This window comes from Triticum urartu, chromosome 5A, assembly GCF_056163025.1.
Source record: "Triticum urartu cultivar PI428250 chromosome 5A, HENAU_Tu73, whole genome shotgun sequence".
NCBI classification, from domain to species: Eukaryota; Viridiplantae; Streptophyta; class Magnoliopsida; order Poales; family Poaceae; genus Triticum; species Triticum urartu.
Genome location: NC_141877.1, coordinates 529,901,414 through 529,920,714, shown reverse-complemented (window position 1 = coordinate 529,920,714; position 19,301 = coordinate 529,901,414). Strand labels below are relative to the sequence as shown.

The window sequence follows — 19,301 nt, the reverse complement described above, 5'->3', positions numbered from 1 at the left end:
ATTGATGTATTTTTCAATCAACGGACATTGGTCATCTCTCTGCTGCCTCGATCCTCAATTCTACACTGGTAAAAACCGTACTCATTTTATGTTTAGAAACGGGGGTACTTTTTCCGTTTCTTTTTACTTCGCATATAAGATTTGTTTAAAGTCAGTTTAACCAAACTTATATTAAAAAATATGAACATCTACAATACTAAAACTATATAGTATGAACATACGTTTCATGGTGCATCTGATAATATTGATTTCATATTATGAATGTTTATATATTTATATATAAAATTAGTTAAACTCTACAAAGCTTGACTTTGATCAAATCTTATATGCGGGTTAAAAAGAAACGAAGGGAGTAGTAGTAACAATCTACTCAATCAATTTTTCTCTCACCTCTCGGTGGAAGTACACAGGCCTGAACCAGCGGCAATTTTATTTTGGTAACGCTATTCAGCTGATGTTCCTTAGCAGGAGATAACAAATCAAACATTTTTTATGACAACTTATATTGTTGTGAGAATGAAATATTTTAGTTCGCAAGTACAGCAAATACTAACAAAAAAATGAACCTAGACGGATTTGTCATGTTTGGTAACTAAATTCATCATCTTCAATCAACATAAATTGCCATGCAAACCGTTTGCAATTGTCATCCTCCCCAACGAATGTTTGCTGGCTAAGCTGGTCCTTTTATTTTGATATCAGACGACTGCAGCGGCACAATATCTAGTCTAACCGTACAAAAATACTAGACATATAAACAAATACATAAGTTTACAAACTCTTTTTATCTACTGACCAATCACAAACTTGTCATCCCTGATTTTTAGAAAGGGTGGGCCGCCTCCCCACCTATTAACCAATCTAATTAACCCTCTTTGTAAAATCCTGTAATCTGTTTGTACATGTAGCATTACTGCTAACCGTACATGATTTTACCCACATCCACTTTGCAAAAAGGAAAAAAAAATTGGGTTCCCACGGCATTCCCCACGAGCGCCATGGGAGAACCCTAGCGCTGCTACCCTACGGGTATCAATTTCCCGTTCCTCTCCTCGTTGCCGCCGGTGTAGGTACAGCCGGGCGAAGCCCGTGCGACGCGGGCGGCAACGAGGCTTTTCCTCCTCGCCCGTATGGACTCATGGGTGGTGCGTGGCGGCCCTCTATGGCAAGGGCACGAGCAACATTTCGGCCTCCGGCAGCAAAGCGAAGCGGTGCCGGTACTAGCGGCGGCTTCGGTATGACAAGCTTTTGAATCTGAAAACAAATTTGTTATTAAGCAAAATGCTTATTCTTTTTATTATAGCCGGCAGCGACCGACACTAGTGCCCATTTTTTCTAGCTTCGTCCCTGCCCAAAATAAATGTCGTTGATTTAGTTCGTACTAAATCAGTGACACTTATTTTTGGGGCAGAGGAAGTACATGTTAATACTACCTCTGTAAACTATTATAAGATGTTTTAGAGTGTTGTTGATTTAGTTTGTAGCAGACAACAACAACGACGACACCACCACCACCACCACCACCAACAACAACAACAACAACAACACCACCACCACCACCACCACCACCACCAACAACAACAACAACAACAACAAACAAGTTGGGGTAGGCTAGAGACGAAACCCATAAGATCTCGCAACCAACTCATGGCTCTGGCACATGAATAGCAAGCTTCCACGCATCCCTGTCCATAGCTAACTCTTTGGTGACACTTAATTTTGGTGCAGAGGGAGTACATGTTAATACTACCTCTGTAAGCTATTATAAGATGTTTTAGATCAACTAATTTACAAAGGGAGCAGTTCTTAACGTATGCAAGCGGACATGACAAAGCAAGACTATGCAAAATAAGCTCATTCCTCTTTGTAGTAAACCCCTAATAATTACTGCTGAACTAAAATAACTCTCTAGAACTTCCAAAAACAAGCCAAAAAGAAAACAATCAAAAGGAAACTGAGTTCCATGATGGAAAAGTGGGGTTAGAGTCAAATGATAAAAATTACCGGATTGATAAGGATATAAATAGTGGACCCGTGATGGACAAGTTGTCAAGATAAGAATAAAAACAGTGCACCCATGACAGACAACTAGTCAAGATAAGAATAAAAGGGCCTGAAACTCAATCCACAGCAAGATAGCATAAATTCCGAAAATGCCTTTCTGCTCCCGAACTCATTTGAGCTCGGTGAACAATAAAATCGAAAAAAAATCAAAAAATTCCAAAAAATATTTGGGAGAAACATTGACAAAAGTTCTAAGTGCTTGCAAAAATTCATCATGAAATCACATTCCTGTAAAGCGTGGCAAAAAAAACAAATTCAATGCTCCAAAATGCTTTTGAAAGTAGCTTTTTCAGAGTACTGATTTTGTTTTTTTGCCACGCCTTCTAGAAATGTGATTTCATGGCGAATTTTTGCAAGCACTTAGAACTTTTGTCAATGTTTCTCCCAAAAAAAATTTGGATTTTTTTTTAAAAAATTGATTTAGTTTTGATTTTACTGTTCACCCGAGCTCATTTGAGCTCGGGTGCAGAAACTCCGCGTCCCATAAATTCCATCAACTCTCTTTCTGCATTTTCCCTAAAGCTATCTAAGTTGGCACTTATTCTCAATTTACGATCGCTCACAGTTGTCAGTTATGCATTGTAGTGATTTTGTTTGCCGAGTTTTTATCATTCCCAATACAAAGTAAAAAAAAACTCTATCTCCGTGACTTTCGCTTCATCGTCATCAATCAAATATGTGCGATTGTGGCGCTGTGACTAAAACAGAGGGAGTTTCTTTGTCATGCTCCCACAGAACTGTGACTAAAACAGAGGGAGTTTCTTTGTCATGCTCCCACAGAACCAGCGTCCTCAACACTGCCTCCAGTAATCTTGGTTTGTGAATCCTCCTAAGAGCCAAAAAGGATATTTGAGCATAAGTAAAGGATTCAAGTTTTTCGCAAACAAATCGTGCAATGCTATGGAGTATAGATTCCAAGGATAGACAAGTTTAGCATCCACAAGAGTAAATGGTAATGACATAAGATTTGTAACACCAATGCCATCTCATATGATCTGCCGAAATGGCAAATGATAGGGGGCATGACAAGCACTGCATATCCTTGTGCCGTCATAAAATCTGCACAAACACATGCTAAATATTGCACCCTCCTACCAATATAAAATCTGCATTTGAACTCATGTACCATGAGTTATGCAAATCAGAAATGATGGTGTGGTACTTTATCAAGATTCAGTGTCAAGCAATTGCTGTGTAATGAATAAACAAAAAACAGTTGACTAAAATTGTAAAATGTGGAATTAATGGCAGATTATCACAATTATACAATAATCCAATGCTCGGAAGTAACTTAACAAAATCGAAGGACCAAACATCTGAAAATACTTTACCAGGGTACTCAAGCACGGGCTCACCTTGTTGCATACCAAAGAAGGAGGCCATGACATGAAGTAGGGATGAGCAGGGCTTGTATATGTATCATCAAATATCTTGTTTAGCTTTCCTGTTTCCAGGCAGAGGGATATGAGGGACTCGGTATGCTCACCATACTTAATACAGAGGTACACAAAGCCATCGATAAATGCTTCAATCTGCACCGTGGAATCATACTCTGTTGAAGACTTAGTGACATCAATGAATGTACTCAGTGAAAAAGTATCTTCCAGCATCCATTTCTCAACACCGTCATCATCGGCTCCCCAAACACGAACAACAAGTGTTCCTATCTTTGCGTCAGAGTCATCTACCCCAACCATACAGAGCTTCCCATCCTTGGTCTGGCCAAGCCTAAACAGCATATCCTCTATCTCTGCCAAGAAATGCGGCAAGCTCAATCTAGAAAATTGCATTGTCACGGTGTTGAGAGCGAGCACATAGGCTTGGCTCGCGTGTTTCCAATAGACAAATCCATTCAGCTGCGTGCCAGGGTAGAACAAGCGAACGTCGCCTTCAGGATGTGGCGGGGTCTCCACCCACGGAAAAACCTGCCACTCGCTGGTCGCCGTTGAGAAGACGGCTAGGCTCGGCGTGTCCTGGTGCTGGACACAGACCATACGGAACACGCTCTGGTCCTCTTCCGAGAAGAGGATGTGGAACTCAGGGGAGATGGAGAAGATGATATCCTCGGGCGGGTGGGGGAAGAGATGCAGTGCCTGCGTGAGGGGGTTGTAGGCAGCGATCTGGTCGGTGGCATTGTTGACGAGGACGACGTAGCCGCCGTGGAAGCTCTGCAGCTCCCACCCGAGGGTGGAGTCGCCGCTGTCTTCTGGGATCCGGGTGAGGAGGAAATCGGCGCCGCGGACGGCGGCCGTTAGGTCCGGGTCGGAGCGGCTGCGGAGGGGGACGAAGGGAGGGACGGCTTCGCGGCCGGGGTCGCAGAAGAAGCCAAGGATCTGCGGCGGGTGGAGTGCCCGGAATCGGCGGCGGAAGGCGGGGGACGAACGGACGGCGTGGAGGAAGGTGCGGCAGGCGAGCGCGGCGCGGACGAGGCTCGGAAGGGAGGGAAGGAGGAGGAAGATCTCACAAAGGAGGTCGTCGCCGATAGCAGTAATGGTGGTGGGCGCCGTCGGCGGGCGTTTCGCCGGCGGCGGTTGCCCGAGGTCGGAGGCCATGGCGGCGGAGAAGACGAGAGACGAGCGGCAGGGGCTGTGCCTTGTTCATCTCCCAGTTCTCGTGGCCGCCGCGATGGACCACAACTGGGCCTTGTCCAAGCATAGCTAACCAGGCCTCGGCCGGGCTGTTGCTTTATATGGGCCAAGAGTATACATCGGAGCACTGCTTTTCTACGACTGTGAAGCCCTGCATCCTAGAGGATATATTATATGCTTGCATTGCTTAAAAAAAGGATATGGTTGGATTGGACCCTATAGCCTCAAGGAAGAGAGCTTTCTAAAAAAAAGGCATAAGGAAGAGAAGCTCCATTTTTCCGCACGTGTTTGCACCTACCGGCCCCCCTTGTCTTCGGTGGGCACTTCGCCACGAGGAGACGAGGGAAACACGAAACAGAGTTGGAGTGTAGTTTAAATTTTTCTCAGGTTAGTTTTCTGTGTCCATGTCTGTGGCGACTCAACGGTGGAGGCAATGTCGCATGACTCTGTCCCCGTCCAGGTGTGGTTAACATGGCTGACAGGCACACATCAAGGTGTTTCTGGTGTTGTTGTCTCGTGGATCATAAGTATTAGATATGTGGATCATCATCCTACACTTTGTCCCGTCAAAGCGGTAATGGCAGAAAGTGGTTATCCTGTTTCACTCTTTTCTATTCTTGGCCTCTTCCTCGACAATATGGCAACAAAGCAGCGGTCCGACAACCTTCCATGCAAAGTGTGTGTCCCCGGCCACAATGCGTTTCAACGATTTTATGTTCTCATCCATTAGGACGAGCGACTCATGCGGCTTTTCAAAAGCTATGGTGTTAGTCCAGCTTGCGCGGGTTTGGTGTTCTATAGCTTTTGCGGCGAGGCTAGAGGAAAAGTGAAAGTGCAAAGGATGGAGCTAGAGACAATAAATTCAAATAACTCTGATATAATTTTTAGTTGTGTCGGAGATCTTCTTTTTAATACACTACGATATTTCAAATACAAGGTGAATTTCTTAATGCATGATGACTTTTTTTTTATAAAAATGATGCATATTTTTTTGGTTCATGATCAATATTTTTTAATAAAAGATGAATATTTTTTAAACAGCTTATGATATTTTACTAAATAGATGAAGAATGTGTTCCACACGAACTGAATATTTATTAAATTCTAGAATGATTTTTTAAAAATATGATAAGCTTTTTTATGGGAGTGATAAACTTTTTAATAATACATTGAACATTTTTTATCTGTAAATAACATTTTTAATACCCCAACAAGTTATTTAACAAAATTAATCTCTACAAAAAGAAACCAAAAAATGAAAATGAAATAAATGAAGAAATAGAAAAGGGGCAAATGGAAACAAAATAATAGGAAAAGCGAAACAGGGACAAAGAGAAATAAAAATGAAAATGAAATAAGAAAAAGAAGAAAAAAAATGTGGAGGAAAAGTGAACAAATAAGAAGTAAAAAATAAAACAAAATAAATGGAAAACCGAAAGGTCAATAAAATGGAAAAGAGAAAAATGTCTCAAAAAGGGAAAAGGGAAAAAAATAGAAAATAGAAAAAGGAAAAGAAGAAAACAATGAAAAGACCCCCAAAAAAGAATAAGAAAAACGAAACTGGAACACGATGGGAACTAGATCCAAAGAACGAACACGAAAACCAGGAAAGTCGGCTAACCCTATAATATGTTTATGAGTCACGCTCTTTTGGGCCGTTAATTCTTGCAAAGTATAATAGTTTGGTGTGGACAATGATATTTTCTCCATAAAACTGGTCAAAGTTTGACTTTTTGAAAGAGTAGTACACATTATATTTTGAACCGGAGGGAGTATAAATTAACTAGGCGCGGACAACATCCCTATGAGCATTCTGGGTTTATTTTTTAGTGCCATATCTCAGATATGTCTCAGTCTGGGTTTATTTTTTAGTGCCTGAACGATTTCTCTACAGCTGCACGTCGGAATGTTTGGGTAGAATTAGCTTGAAGTGGGAAGAGAACAGTGATAATAAAAGTTTACAATGGTCCGTGAGGACAGTTCTTGCGCGATTTCATGAGAGATCAAGAGCATCAGGTCTGAACAAACAGTTTGAAAAATGTTCTTATATTATGAGACAGAGGAAATAGATGGAAAGCTAAAACAGTTACGGTACTACAATAAGAGGGGGAGAGTTAAGGTGGCTCTCAAGTCCAAGGAGATGAAATGTTTTGTGAAGTAAACGCACTTCCTGACCAAAGTTTATATATTACTCCCTCTGGTCTTTTTTAGTTCGCATATAAAATTTGACTGAAGTTAAGCCTCGTAAAGTTTGACCAACTTTATAGAAAAAAGTACCAACATTCACAATCTGAAATCAATATCAATAGATGTGTCATGACTTAAAGTTTCATATTGTACTCCCTCCGTTCCAAAATGTAGTACGCATAGTTTTTTTGGGAAAATTCCGAATTGTAGTGCGTGTTTGCTACTTTGCCCCGCTCTTGACGAAAATATTCCTTGTCTTCTTCCCCGCATATCTCCTGCTCCCGTACGCATCGCCTCCGCCTCGCCGTGTCCATGGCCTCGCAACACGGAGGAGGAGCTCCAGCGCGTGCACGCACGTGAAGGTCGCTGGCACAAAGCAGATTCACTAGCTGATGGAGCTTCAGCGCGAGCACGCGCACGCGAGTGTCGGCGGCGCAGAGCATATTCACCACCAGTCGGGCGCAGTCACCGCCACCAGCCCGTTCAACACGTGCAGCTGCGTGTCGCGTCTGGCGGCAGCGTGAACCGACCGACGACGGCGAGAATCAAGCTGGACGACTCGGTCAATAAGACGACAGAGGGGCCGGCGGCGGCGGACGCCGGTAGCAGGATCTGGCTGCGGGCGCCTAGCGTGGTCATCAAGTGGAACTTCCTGGCGCCGTTGTGCTTGTGGGGGAGGTGGGGTGTCTCCGCCGGGCAAGCGTGCGCGGGTAGAAGGAGAACCTGGCCCGTGCGTCCGCTTCTACTTCGGCATGACCATGTCTGGAGTTACTCGTCCCCGCCCAGCCTCTCTCTCCATGGCGGGCTTCTCTACGTCCACTGCAGCAGGCATCAACGAGTCCGCCACCAGTAGCTGGAGCAACGCACCCGTGTACGGCTTCTTGGCGGCCGCAGCGGCCGCGTACAGCTGACCACGGTGACACTGGCTGAAGGATGAAGGGGAGGGGGGAGGAGGAGGAAGAAGATGGGGAGGAGTAAGAAAAAAGAGGAGTCGCCTGACAAACGTCGACGCCGGAGGAGGCGCCGCCTGACGACAACGGCACCGGAGACTAGCGTCGGCAACGCATGGCTGGAGTACTAATCGGTACTAGTAGTACTAGTACTACTTGGACCTGGCGTGAGAGAGATGGAGTGGAGGTTTTCTTGTCCAAAATTTAATGCCAGCACATTCATTGGTATGTGTGTTAGAAACTATGCGCATTAGATTTTTGAACGGAGGGAGTATAACTTTAGCATGACAGATGTTGATATTTTTTCATATAAATACGGTCAAACTTTGTGAAGTTTGACTTTAGAGAATTATAATATACAGAGTAAAAAGGACTAGACGGAGTACTGTGTATGTGCGTCTGCGTTTGTTTTAAAGCGTGGTTGTAGTGGCAGATATCTAGAAAAACACTCCCTCTAAACTAATATAAAAGCATTTAGATAACTAAAATAGCGATCTAAACGCTCTTATATTAGTTTACAGAAGGAGTAGGAACGGAAGGGTCTTATGCGAGCAACAGAATTGTTAGCTACTCTCTCTGTAAACTTTTATAAGACCGTAGTATATTTGGATGGAATACTAGGTTGGATTTGAAGTATTATTAACCGACGTAAATGTATCCGTGACGGAGATGAGGAGGTAACTCTAGATCCGAATTAATTATTTGTCATTGTTGCTCCACGGGGCCGTCAAACCTGCTGTTGCGCCACGTTTGAATACCTTCCATTCGAAATATCGCGATGAAGGATGGGGCAAGTTATGCAATAGTTAGGAAGCCTATAAATGTCTAATCACCATATGCACTTTTACCGTCACAGGTATTAGAAATATTGAAGCTACGTCTTTTTTTTTGAAACTTTGGAAACCTTTTATTAAATCAAAAAAGTGTTGCATCATCCACTAAGCCCTTTACAATGAAAGCCGGCGGCTCGTCAATCTACACCGAAGGTGGAGCCGACACCGCTTGCCTAGCTAAAACATGAGCGACCGAGTTTGTCTCCCTAGAGCAGTGAACAAAAGACACCGAAGTATAACTTATGATAAGGATCAAACAATCCGAATAGATCGTTGCTGCGCCCGATACTGTAAAGCCTCCATTGTACATGGTGTCAATCACCTCAAGGCAGTCCGACTCCACAACAAGCTTGCTAATCCCCATCTGCTGCGCTAACAGGATGCCATGTCGTAGAGCATATGCTTCCGTCATCCCTACATCAGCAACATGCTCTATCCTTTCGTTTGAAGCTGCGATGAATCCACCTTTGTAATCCCGTAAAACAGCTCCTACAACCCCTGGAGAGCATCTGCATGGAAAGCTGCATCTACATTCAATTTGATGAAATCTTCCTGTGGTTTCCTCCATCCATCTGATCTCACTGTCGTGCTCTTTTTCGTAGCCTTGAAGTAATTTGCTGCCAGCGCCGCGATCGACAATGCGGCCCGTGCCGCGGTCTGCACTTCCTCCCCGTGGACGTGTTGTCTACGTTCCCACCATATGTACCAGATACCCATAAGGATTAGAAACTGAGCTGGGACATCTGTGATCAACGTCTGATGTGTGGGAGCACATAAAATATAATCCAACGCTGCCGAGCCTGCCCTGTCTGCATCACACGCCTCCTCCACGAACCCGTCCAGATTCAGACATCTCCAGATTTCAGCTGCCCTAGGGAAAGTGAAGAAAGCATGCATAATGTCTTCGCATCCACCCACACACATAGGGCAGCTATCAAACGTATCAATATGGCGATTTGCCAAAACCCCATAACATGGTATGAAACCGTGTAAAACCTTCCAAGCGTGGATCTTAATCTTTGCTGGGGCGGGCGATGTCCAGAGCTTTTTCCACACCGGGTAGCGCTGGGATGGCTCCCCCTCTGTTCGTTCATACCAACGTGCAAATTGATGTTGCGACTCCACATGATAAGCTGATCGGACCGAGAAGGTAAAGTTCCTTGTAAACCTCCAGGCCACAAAATCTTCCATCTACCGATGTGGTGCCAGCGGAATTGCAAGAATTCTATGCGCATCAAACGGACAAAACACGTCATTTATCAACTCTTGATCCCATAACCCAATGACAGGATCAATCAACCCCGAGACCTTAGACAAAAGGGTTCCTCCTCGTGGTGTAATGAAACGGCCATCAGCACTTGATTGTATCCATGAATCAGCCCAAATTTTCACTTGTGATCCATCACCTATGCGCCATATTGCCCCTCTCCTGAACGTATTAATACCAGCACAAATACTTTGCCATGTATACGAGCTTCCACTTTCACCTTGGCATCCAGTAACTTTCCATTCGGATAATATTTGGCTCTCAAAATCTGTGCACAAAGAGAATCAGGGTTCTCGAGCAGCCTCCAAACCTGTTTAGCAAGGAGAGCTAAATTAAAGTTGTGTAAATCCCTGAACCCCAAGCCTCTCCTTTCTTTAGGTACACACAATTTCCACCACGCTGCCCAATGGATACGCTTATGGTTGTCGTCATCTCCCAACCAGTATTTTGATATTGCATCCATCATTCCTTTGCAAATTTTTTTTGGAATTTTGAATACAGACATCGCGAACACCGGCATGGCTTGGGCAACAACCTTAATTAGCATTTCTTCCCCCCTGTGGAAAGCAGATTCTCCTTCCATCCTATCATCAACTGATTTACTCTGTCGATGAGATACTCAAAAGAGTCGCTCCTGTCCATTCCCACCATGAATGGTAGCCCAAGATATTTATCGTTAAGGGCTTCTGTGTTAATATTCAGGTGTTGACATATCACTACTTTCTCCTCCACCGGGGTGTTTGGACTGAAGTATATGTTAGATTTAGCATCGCTAACCAACTGCCCTGAGCTAGCACAGTAATCATCCAGTACCCTTCGGAGGCACGCCGCATTTGGGCCATATGCTTTCATAAGAATTAAAGAGTCGTCGGCGAACATCAGATGAGATATTTGCGGTGCCTCCCTACACACCTTAACCCCTGTCAATGTGCCATTGTTCTCCTCCGCCTGAAGCATGCTAGAAAGTGCCTCCACACAGATTAGAAAGAGATAGGGGGACAAGGGGTCCCCTTGTCGCAGCCCACGTGTTGGCGTAAAAGCATCAGTGCTCTCAGAGTTGTATCTGACATTATACGACACATATGACACACACTCCATGATCAATTCGATCCACTGGTCCGCAAACCCAAGCCTTTGCATCATCCTCTTGAGAAAGCACCATTCAACTCGATCATATGCCTTATGCACATCGAGTTTTACCACACATAACCCGGACTTTCCTTTCTTCATCTCTATAGTATTCACACACTCGTACGCAATGAGTATGTTATCCGTGATCAATCTTCCCGGGACAAATGCACTTTGAGTAGGACCAATGACCTCCGGAAGTATCACCTTAAGCCGAAAAGCAAGCATTTTGGAGATGATTTTGTAAACAACGTTACACAACTATTGAAGCTACGTCTTATTGATCAATGTTGTTCTCCCTCTCATACAAAAAACGACCTATGGGCACGGACCAATGCTCCCTTGGCTTTCCCTGGAAAAAGAAACAAGTGTTCGGAGCAATTTCAGGCCTAGTAACAATCGTCCACAACCGACAACCATCCATTGCTTCCAAATCAAAACATGATAGGACTTCAGCATGTTTCTGTTAAGTTATCAGTACATGGTATTTGTAAACTAATGAACAGAATCCCGGCATGCAAACGGAACTTTATTTGATTATAAGAAGCAACATTGCGATAATAGACAAGATTAAGCATAAGGAAGCTTAAGGTCTAATGGTCTGCTGATTGCGCGCTACTTTGATGAAATGTTGTTGGTAGTAGGGGCGGGGTGAGCGCAATGGCCATGATATGAACTGCCTCGTTGGTGGTGGAGGTGACAGTGAACGGGCTGCACTCATGCTCTTCTACATGAATGATGGAGGCGACCCTGAGTGCAATGGCCGCGCTCTGCTCTTCTGCGTTGGTGGTGGAGGCGGGGGCTAGCGCAATTGATGCACTATGCTCTTCAGCGTTGGTGGTGGATGCGATGGCGATGAATGCAATGGCTTACCTCTACTCTTCAACACCGGTGGCGGAGGCGGCGTTAAGTGCAATGACCGCACTTTGCTCTTCTTTGTTGGTGGTGGGGGCGGCGGCGAGTGCGGTGCCTGCCCTCTACTCTTTTTTGTTGGTGGTGGAGGCGGCGGCGAGTACAATGGCCGCTCTCGGTTCTTCTGTGCTGGTGGTGGAGTCAGTGGTGAGTGCAATTGCTGAACTAAATCTTTTGTTGGTGGCGAGGCGTACTTTCGTAGGGACGGTTTTGGTGCTGGAGGCATTTTTTTTCTGCCGGCTCCCCTGGGCACCAACATTTGACAAGTTTCTCGATTGCTTCCCTAGCACACAAACTCGCGACGTTGCATTTGAGGCAGACATTGCAGCTAAGATGGCCAAGATGGCATAGATCTTGAAGAGTAGTTCCATGCTGGCCAAAGAAGGCTTAGTATTAGTGATATCTCATGATCTCAACTTATAGTGAAACTATGTGTGGTTGACTTGACTAATAAAAATTAATAGCGAAAAATTAGGTGGCTGACTTGACTTGCACTAGCTCGGAAAATCGGTGACGGCTTGGCACCATATATATTAAAGGTCACACATGGCTTGTCTGGAATCCAAACACATGCCCCGTCTGGAATCCAAGGCCTTCCAGGCTTCCACTGAGACGAAGTAAACCCATGCATGCATGTGACATGGGGTTACACTGTGATCTGAAATCATAGATATTTTGCCAGATCTAGGTCTAGCAAGGCCATTCGTAGTGTCACATAAAGGGTGCAGCAAGTGATGCACGAATTAGAATATTTAAGCAATGTCTCATTGATCAATGTTAAGTCTCTCAGATATGTGCACCAACTGATGCTTCCTTGTTCGTTTTTCCCTCAAAGAAAACTAGCGTTAGATGTTATGTTTAATTTAAATTTAAATTTTTGTATATTCAGAATGGTCATATCAGTTATGCACACTAAATTAGCACTTGGCATAATATGTGACATAATTTAAATCTGTTATGACATAGTATATGAACCAACATGGATTTGTCCTGGCCTAAAAAGGTTTATTGCTCAAGTCGAGGGACTTTTTGGGACTTCTTAATTTTAATGTATTGGTTTTTGGTTCCAACTTACAGCCAGAAAATTTGTGGAAAGTATTTTTATTACATTGTAGGAACCTTAGGTTCCCTGGAAGAATGTTTTGTGGTGAGGGAAGACTTGTTCATTGTGAAACTTAGTTCCACGTTTACTCTTTTAGTAAAGAAAATATTTCATGGTGAATGACGAGCCCTTGGAAAGAGAAAAAGGAAATTAAGGTTTAAAGTGAGCTCTTGTTTGCCATGTGGCAAACGGTGACCCATCATACCACATGTTGTATCAAATATGCATTGAGAAAAAATAGGTTTGCATATCTAGCGAGAACTTTCTACTAAGTATGGTTGACTTGCAATTCCAAATAAAAATATCATATGACCTAGCCTATTCAGTCTATTTAACTTGTGGCGCAAATTGAACAAACACAGGTAACAATGCTCGACATAAAGAAACATTATTTGATGAAGCAACAACAATCTGCATTCGGGTCTACTGTGCTAAATGGGTACTACAAGACTAAGAATATGAAAAACTTAAACTTCAAAGCTAGTGGGATATAATGGTGTCGCACAGGGAAAAATGGCGTCCAATGATGACACACTCTAATGATATGTTGTTTTTGATGGAGGTGGCGGTGGGTGCAACAACCGATCTATGCTCTTCTTCGCCGGTGGTGGGGGTGACGGCAAGAGCATTGGCCGAGCTATGCTCTTTTGCATTGGTGGTGGAGGCGACGGCAAGCGCGGTGGCCACGGTACACTCTTCTGCGTTGGTGGTGGAGGTAGTGGCGTGGAGGGCATTGGATGCACTTTGCTCTTCTTCATTGGTGGTGGCGGTGAGCACAATTGCTGCATTCCACTCTTTTGTGTTGGTGGTGGAGGTGGTCTCATTGGCACTACGGAGGCCCTAGCTCGGGACGGCTTTGGTGGCGGAGGCATTATCCTCGACCGTTTAGGCGCTTGCTTTGGTTTCTTCCCTAGCACACTAACCCGCGACGACATGTTTGAGATAGACAAAGCATCTAAGATGGCCAAGACGATAATGATCTTGAGTAGTTTCATAGCTACTATTGACACACGAAGCTTTCCCTCAGATTATATCTCGTGAGTTCAACTTATAGTGAAGGTGATGGTTGACTAATTGAGTTGACCTCGAAATAGTGCGAACGTGGGTGGTTGACTTGACTTGCACCTGCTTGGAAACTCAGTCACGCATTAACACCGCCTAGATTAGAGGTCACACATGGCTCTTGTCTGGCATCATTTGTCTTTCCCTAGGTATTAGAATATTGAATCTATACCTCGTTGAACACTTCTCACATATTATGTGCACGAACCAACGCCCCCTTGATTGTTTTTCCTGGAATCTTTTATAAATATTGTTGGGTATACTATGTTTTATTTAACTTTTCTAATCATTTTTTAATCTTGAAACAAGCACTTTGTTTTCTCAAAGTATATAAATCTGAAATTTTAATATATAGTTGTAACCAAATTTGTATGACTACAACAGTTTATCTGATAGAAAAAACTTTGTATAATGGCCTACACTTAAAAATGTCTATAACATAGCAACCAAATGTTATATGTATAGGATTTTCTTAGTCTCCTCAATCTGGAAACCAAAGAGAGTCTAGCCCTCGCGTGGCTCCCTCCCCGGGGCGACGCAGGCGGCGACGCAGTCCCCTTCCACCGCTTCCCCTCCTCATTCCCCTTCCCTCGCTGTCGCCAGGGGGCTCCACTGGGTGAAGCCCGCGCGGACCCGGCGGCGGCGGGACCTCTTCTTCCCGTGTCGTCTCTCGCGAGGGGGAGCTCGCAGCGGAGGGTGACGGATGGCGGGTGGCATGCGATGCTGGCATCGGCTGCGGGCGGCGGATGGGACTCCGGGGCGGCGGCCTTGGTCCGGGCTCCGGCGTGGCTTGGGCGTGGACGGCGTGCGCGCGCACCGCGGCACTCGGCTGAAGTGAGGTCGGCTTCGGCAGGTGGTGGTCGATGGGCGGCGGTCGGTGGCTGCAGGTGGTCATCTCCGGGAGAAATCCTTGCTCTGGTCCTCTTCGGAGCCGGCGACGGCGGCGCCCGCGGGTGCCGTGATCTTTCTTGGAAGCGCCGTCGTGGAGGTGTGCTCCTCCTCCACACGGCTTTGCCTCCGGAGGGAAACCTTAGATCCATTGGATCGGGCGATGGAGGCGTCTCCGCGTCTTTCTCCTCCTTTGGGGGCATTGTCTCGGAGCCGGCCATGACTGGGAGACCGGTGGAAGATGGCATCTTCGCCGTGGATGCACTAGTAGAAAAAGGGTCAAATGTGAAGCACATTAGTGCCGGTTCCGACGGCTAGGCGGGCGGGCATCATTAGTACCGGTTCGTCGGCAACCTTTAGTACCGGTTCATGCCACGAACCGGTACTAATGAGGCTGCGTCAGGCTATGGTCAGGCTGGGGCCCCACGAAGACCTTTAGTACCGGTTCATGCCATGAACCGGTACTAGAGTTTCTTTGTAAGCTGATTTTTAGTCCCACCTCGCCAAGAGAGAGGCAGTATGAGCGGTTTATAAGCCGTGAGTGCACAGACAATGAGAAGAGTTGCAATGCTCACCTGCATGTTGATTAGCTTCAAGCCTTGCAGAATAGCATAGATTGCACTGAGGTATGTGCAGTGCAGTTTACACTATTCCGAATGGTTTGAAGCAAATTAACCAGCATTGCACCTCTTTTTTATTTTTAATAACTTATTTGAACTCCGGACTTCTTTGTGTTCAGTATGCAGCATTCAAAGCGACGTCATCAATTTCCAATATGTTCTGACATCATTTGTTGTTTTCCGGTCATTTACCTAATTGTTTAGAGAGCTAAATGACCGTGAAATTGAAAATCACTACAAAATGAATCCTGAAAATGTTGAAACTTGGCATGGTATCATCATATCACCGGCATAGCATGCGCGAAAGAGTAGAGAGGGTCACGGCAAAAACTGGACGCACTTCGTGTACAAACTGGACAAACTCTTTCGGAGTATCAGGGTTTCGGACGAGAACTCATCTGTTACACGGTCACTTCAATGTTTTTTAAACTTATTTGAACTCCGGACTTTTTTGTGTTCAGTATGCAGCATTCAAAGCGACGTCATCAATTTCCAACATGTTCTGACATCATTTGTTGTTTTTCGGTCATTTAGCTAATTGTTTAGAGAGGTAAATGATCGTGAAATTGAAAATCACTACAAAATGAATCCTGAAAATGTTGAAACTTGGCATGGTATCATCATATCACCTGCATAGCATGCGCGAAAGAGTAGAGAGGGTCACGGCAAAAACTGGACGCACTTCGTGTACAAACTGGACAAACTCTTTCGGAGTATCAGGGTTTCGGACGAGAACTCATCTGTTACACGGCCACTTCAATGTTTTTTAAACTTATTTAAACTCCGGACTTTTTTGTGTTCAGTATGCAGCATTCAAAGCGACGTCATCAATTTCCAACATGTTCTAATATCATTTTTTGTTTTTCGATCATTTACGTAATTGTTTAGAGAGCTAAATGACCGTGAAATTGAAAATCACTACAAAATGAATCCTGAAAATGTTGAAACTCGGCATGGTATCATCATATCACCCGCATAGCATGCGTGAAAGAGTAGAGAGGGTCACGGCAAAAACTGGACGCACTTCGTGTACAAACTGGACAAACTCTTTCGGAGTATCAGGGTTTCAGACGAGAACTCATCTGTTACATGGCCACTTCAATGTTTTTTAAACTTATTTGAACTCCGGACTTATTTTGTGTTCAGTATGCAGCATTCAAAGCGACGTCATCAATTTCCAATATGTTCTGATATCATTTGTTGTTTTCCGGTCATTTACCTAATTGTTTAGAGAGCTAAATGACCGTGAAATTGAAAATCACTACAAAATGAATCCTGAAAATGTTGAAACTTGGCATGGTATCATCATATCACCTGCATAGCATGCGCGAAAGAGTAGAGAGGGTCACGGCAAAAACTGAACGCACTTCGTGTACAAACTGGACAAATTCTTTCGGAGTATCAGGGTTTCGGATGAGAACTCATCTGTTACACGGCCACTTCAATGTTTTTTAAACTTATTTGAACTCCGGACTTCTTTTGTGTTCATTATGCAGCATTCAAAGCGACGTCATCAATTTCCAACATGTTCTGACATCATTTGTTGTTTTTCGGTCATTTAGCTAATTGTTTAGAGAGCTAAATAACCGTGAAATTGAAAATCACTACAAAATGAATCCTGAAAATGTTGAAACTTGGCATGGTATCATTATATCACCTGCATAGCATGCGCGAAAGAGTAGAGAGGGTCACGGCAAAAAATGGACGCACTTCGTGTACAAACTGGACAAACTCTTTCGGAGTATCAGGGTTTCGGACGAGAACTCATCTGTTACACGGCCACTTCAATGTTTTTTAAACTTATTTAAACTCCGGACTTCTTTTGTGTTCAGTATGCAGCATTCAAAGCGACGTCATCAATTTCCAACATGTTCTAATATCATTTGTTGTTTTTCGATCATTTATGTAATTGTTTAGAGAGGTAAATGACCGTGAAATTGAAAATCACTACAAAATGAATCCTGAAAATGTTGAAACTTGGCATGGTATCATCATATCACCTGCATAGCATGCACGAAAGAGTAGAGCGGGTCACGGCAAAAACTGGACGCACTTCGTGTACAAACTGGACAAACTCTTTCGGAGTATCAGGGTTTCGGACGAGAACTCATCTGTTACATGGCCACTTCAATGTTTTTTAAACTTATTTGAACTCCGGACTTCTTTTGTGTTCAGTATGCAGCATTCAATTTCCAGAAGAAAATAAATAGAAAAAAAGAAATAATGCAGAAAATAAAAAAAAACTATACAAAAAATTACTCAAAAATAAATAAAAGAAAATAAATAATGCAAAAAAGAAAAAAAAACTATATAAAAAACTACTCAAAAATAAATAGAAGAAAATAAATAATGCAGAAAAGAAAAAACTATATAAAAAATTTGTTCGCGCGCTGCCCAGTGGGCCTGCCAGACCTTGGGCGTGCAAATGCAGGCCCAGAAGGGCCAGCAGGCTCACAGGGCAGCACGCCCTAGTTAATTAGGCCCAGAAGCCTGCTATATAGAGAAGCTCGAAGGAGCAGCCGCGGCTGGGTTTATAAACCAATGCGGCTGCCCTTCGCTCGGCGAGGTGGGACTAAACATTGTGCACCGCCGGTGGCAGCGCACAATCTTTAGTACCGGTTGGTGGCTCCAACCGGTACTAAAGGGGGGGTCTTTAGTACCGGTTCGTGGCACGAACCGGTACTAAAGGGGCCGTTTCCCGCCCCTTGGCCTAACAAAAATTGGCGTTTAGTACCGGTTGGTGGCTCCAACCGGCACTAAATACCCCTCCTATATATATGGAACCTACGAAAAAATCAGTTTCATCGACCACCAGTAGTTCTTCTCGATCCAAACTTCTTCGCCGCGCCCGTCGCCCCATCGCGCGTCGCCCTTGCCGCCCCCGCCGCCCGTCGTCGCCGTCACCGCTGTCGCCCACGCCACCCGTCGTTGCCGTCACCGCCGTCGCCCCCGCCACCCGTCGTCGCCGTTACCGCCTGGCCCGTCGCCCCCGCCGCGCCCGTACATCGCCGCCGCCTCTCGCCCGCCGCACCCGTCCCCACGTCGTCGCCCGCCGCCGCCCGTACGCCGCCGCCCCCCGGTCGTACACACGCACACACACACACAGAGAGACACACACACACACCACACACTCACACAGAGAAAGACACACACACACACACCACACACACACACCCACCCACCCACACACACATTGTTTTTACTTATTTTCTATTTTCTGTTGTTTAGATTAATGTTAGATAAATTACGTAGATAATAATGTTAGAATGTTAATGTTAGATGAATTGTATGGAAAAAATGTTAAATATTAATGACAAATATATTTACATGAATTAGAACAAGTTGAACTAGTTGAATTAGTATAGTTAGATATTAATTAGGTATATATATATATGAGATTTGAACTAGTTGAATTAATATAACTAGTTTATTTTTAGTATGAAAATTAATAGAACAAGTTTATTTTTAGTAAGAAAATTTAGAAAATTAACAGAATTAGTTGAATTAATAAAACTAATAAGTGTTTAATGTTTCACCTATGAACATAGGAATGTCGTCTGACGACGAACATGATTTCATTATGTGCGAATACTGCAAAGACCAGCGCGGCCTGTGCGACAGAAATTTTCTAGTTGATGATAGACGCTTCAGCATCAAGCTGGATGAGAACTTCGAAGTGGATACAGTAAGTCACAACGAC

General features: G+C 44.3%; 1 protein-coding gene across 2 annotated transcripts; it reads right to left on the bottom strand.

Annotated features, from left to right (window-relative positions):
- Nucleotides 1–2,510: 2,510 nt before the first annotated feature.
- LOC125556527 (uncharacterized) lies at nt 2,511–4,707 on the bottom strand. 2 transcript variants are annotated; one of them, XM_087523095.1, is made up of 3 exons: nt 3,420–4,707; nt 2,837–2,893; nt 2,511–2,790 (listed from the first exon to the last, which is right to left on the bottom strand). In XM_087523095.1, the coding sequence occupies exons 1-3, from the start codon at nt 4,614–4,616 to the stop codon at nt 2,731–2,733; spliced, it is 1,314 nt and encodes a 437-aa protein (XP_087379221.1). In that variant the 5' UTR covers nt 4,617–4,707; the 3' UTR covers nt 2,511–2,730. The 2 variants fall into 2 exon arrangements, with proteins under 2 accessions (XP_087379221.1, XP_048575201.1); XM_048719244.2 differs by having other exon boundaries at nt 2,513–2,893; nt 3,420–4,705.
- Nucleotides 4,708–19,301: the final 14,594 nt, after the last annotated feature.

Coding starts and splice junctions, on each gene's coding strand:
- LOC125556527 (XM_087523095.1), bottom strand. CDS start 4,616: ATGGCCTCCGACCTCGGGCAACCGCCGCCGGCGAAACGCCCGCCGACG. Junction 2,894..3,419: donor CTTCTTTGGTATGCAACAAG/GTGAGCCCGTGC, acceptor TTTGGCTCTTAG/GAGGATTCACAAACCAAGAT. Junction 2,791..2,836: donor AGGACGCTGGTTCTGTGGGA/GCATGACAAAGA, acceptor GTTCTGTGGGAG/CATGACAAAGAAACTCCCTC.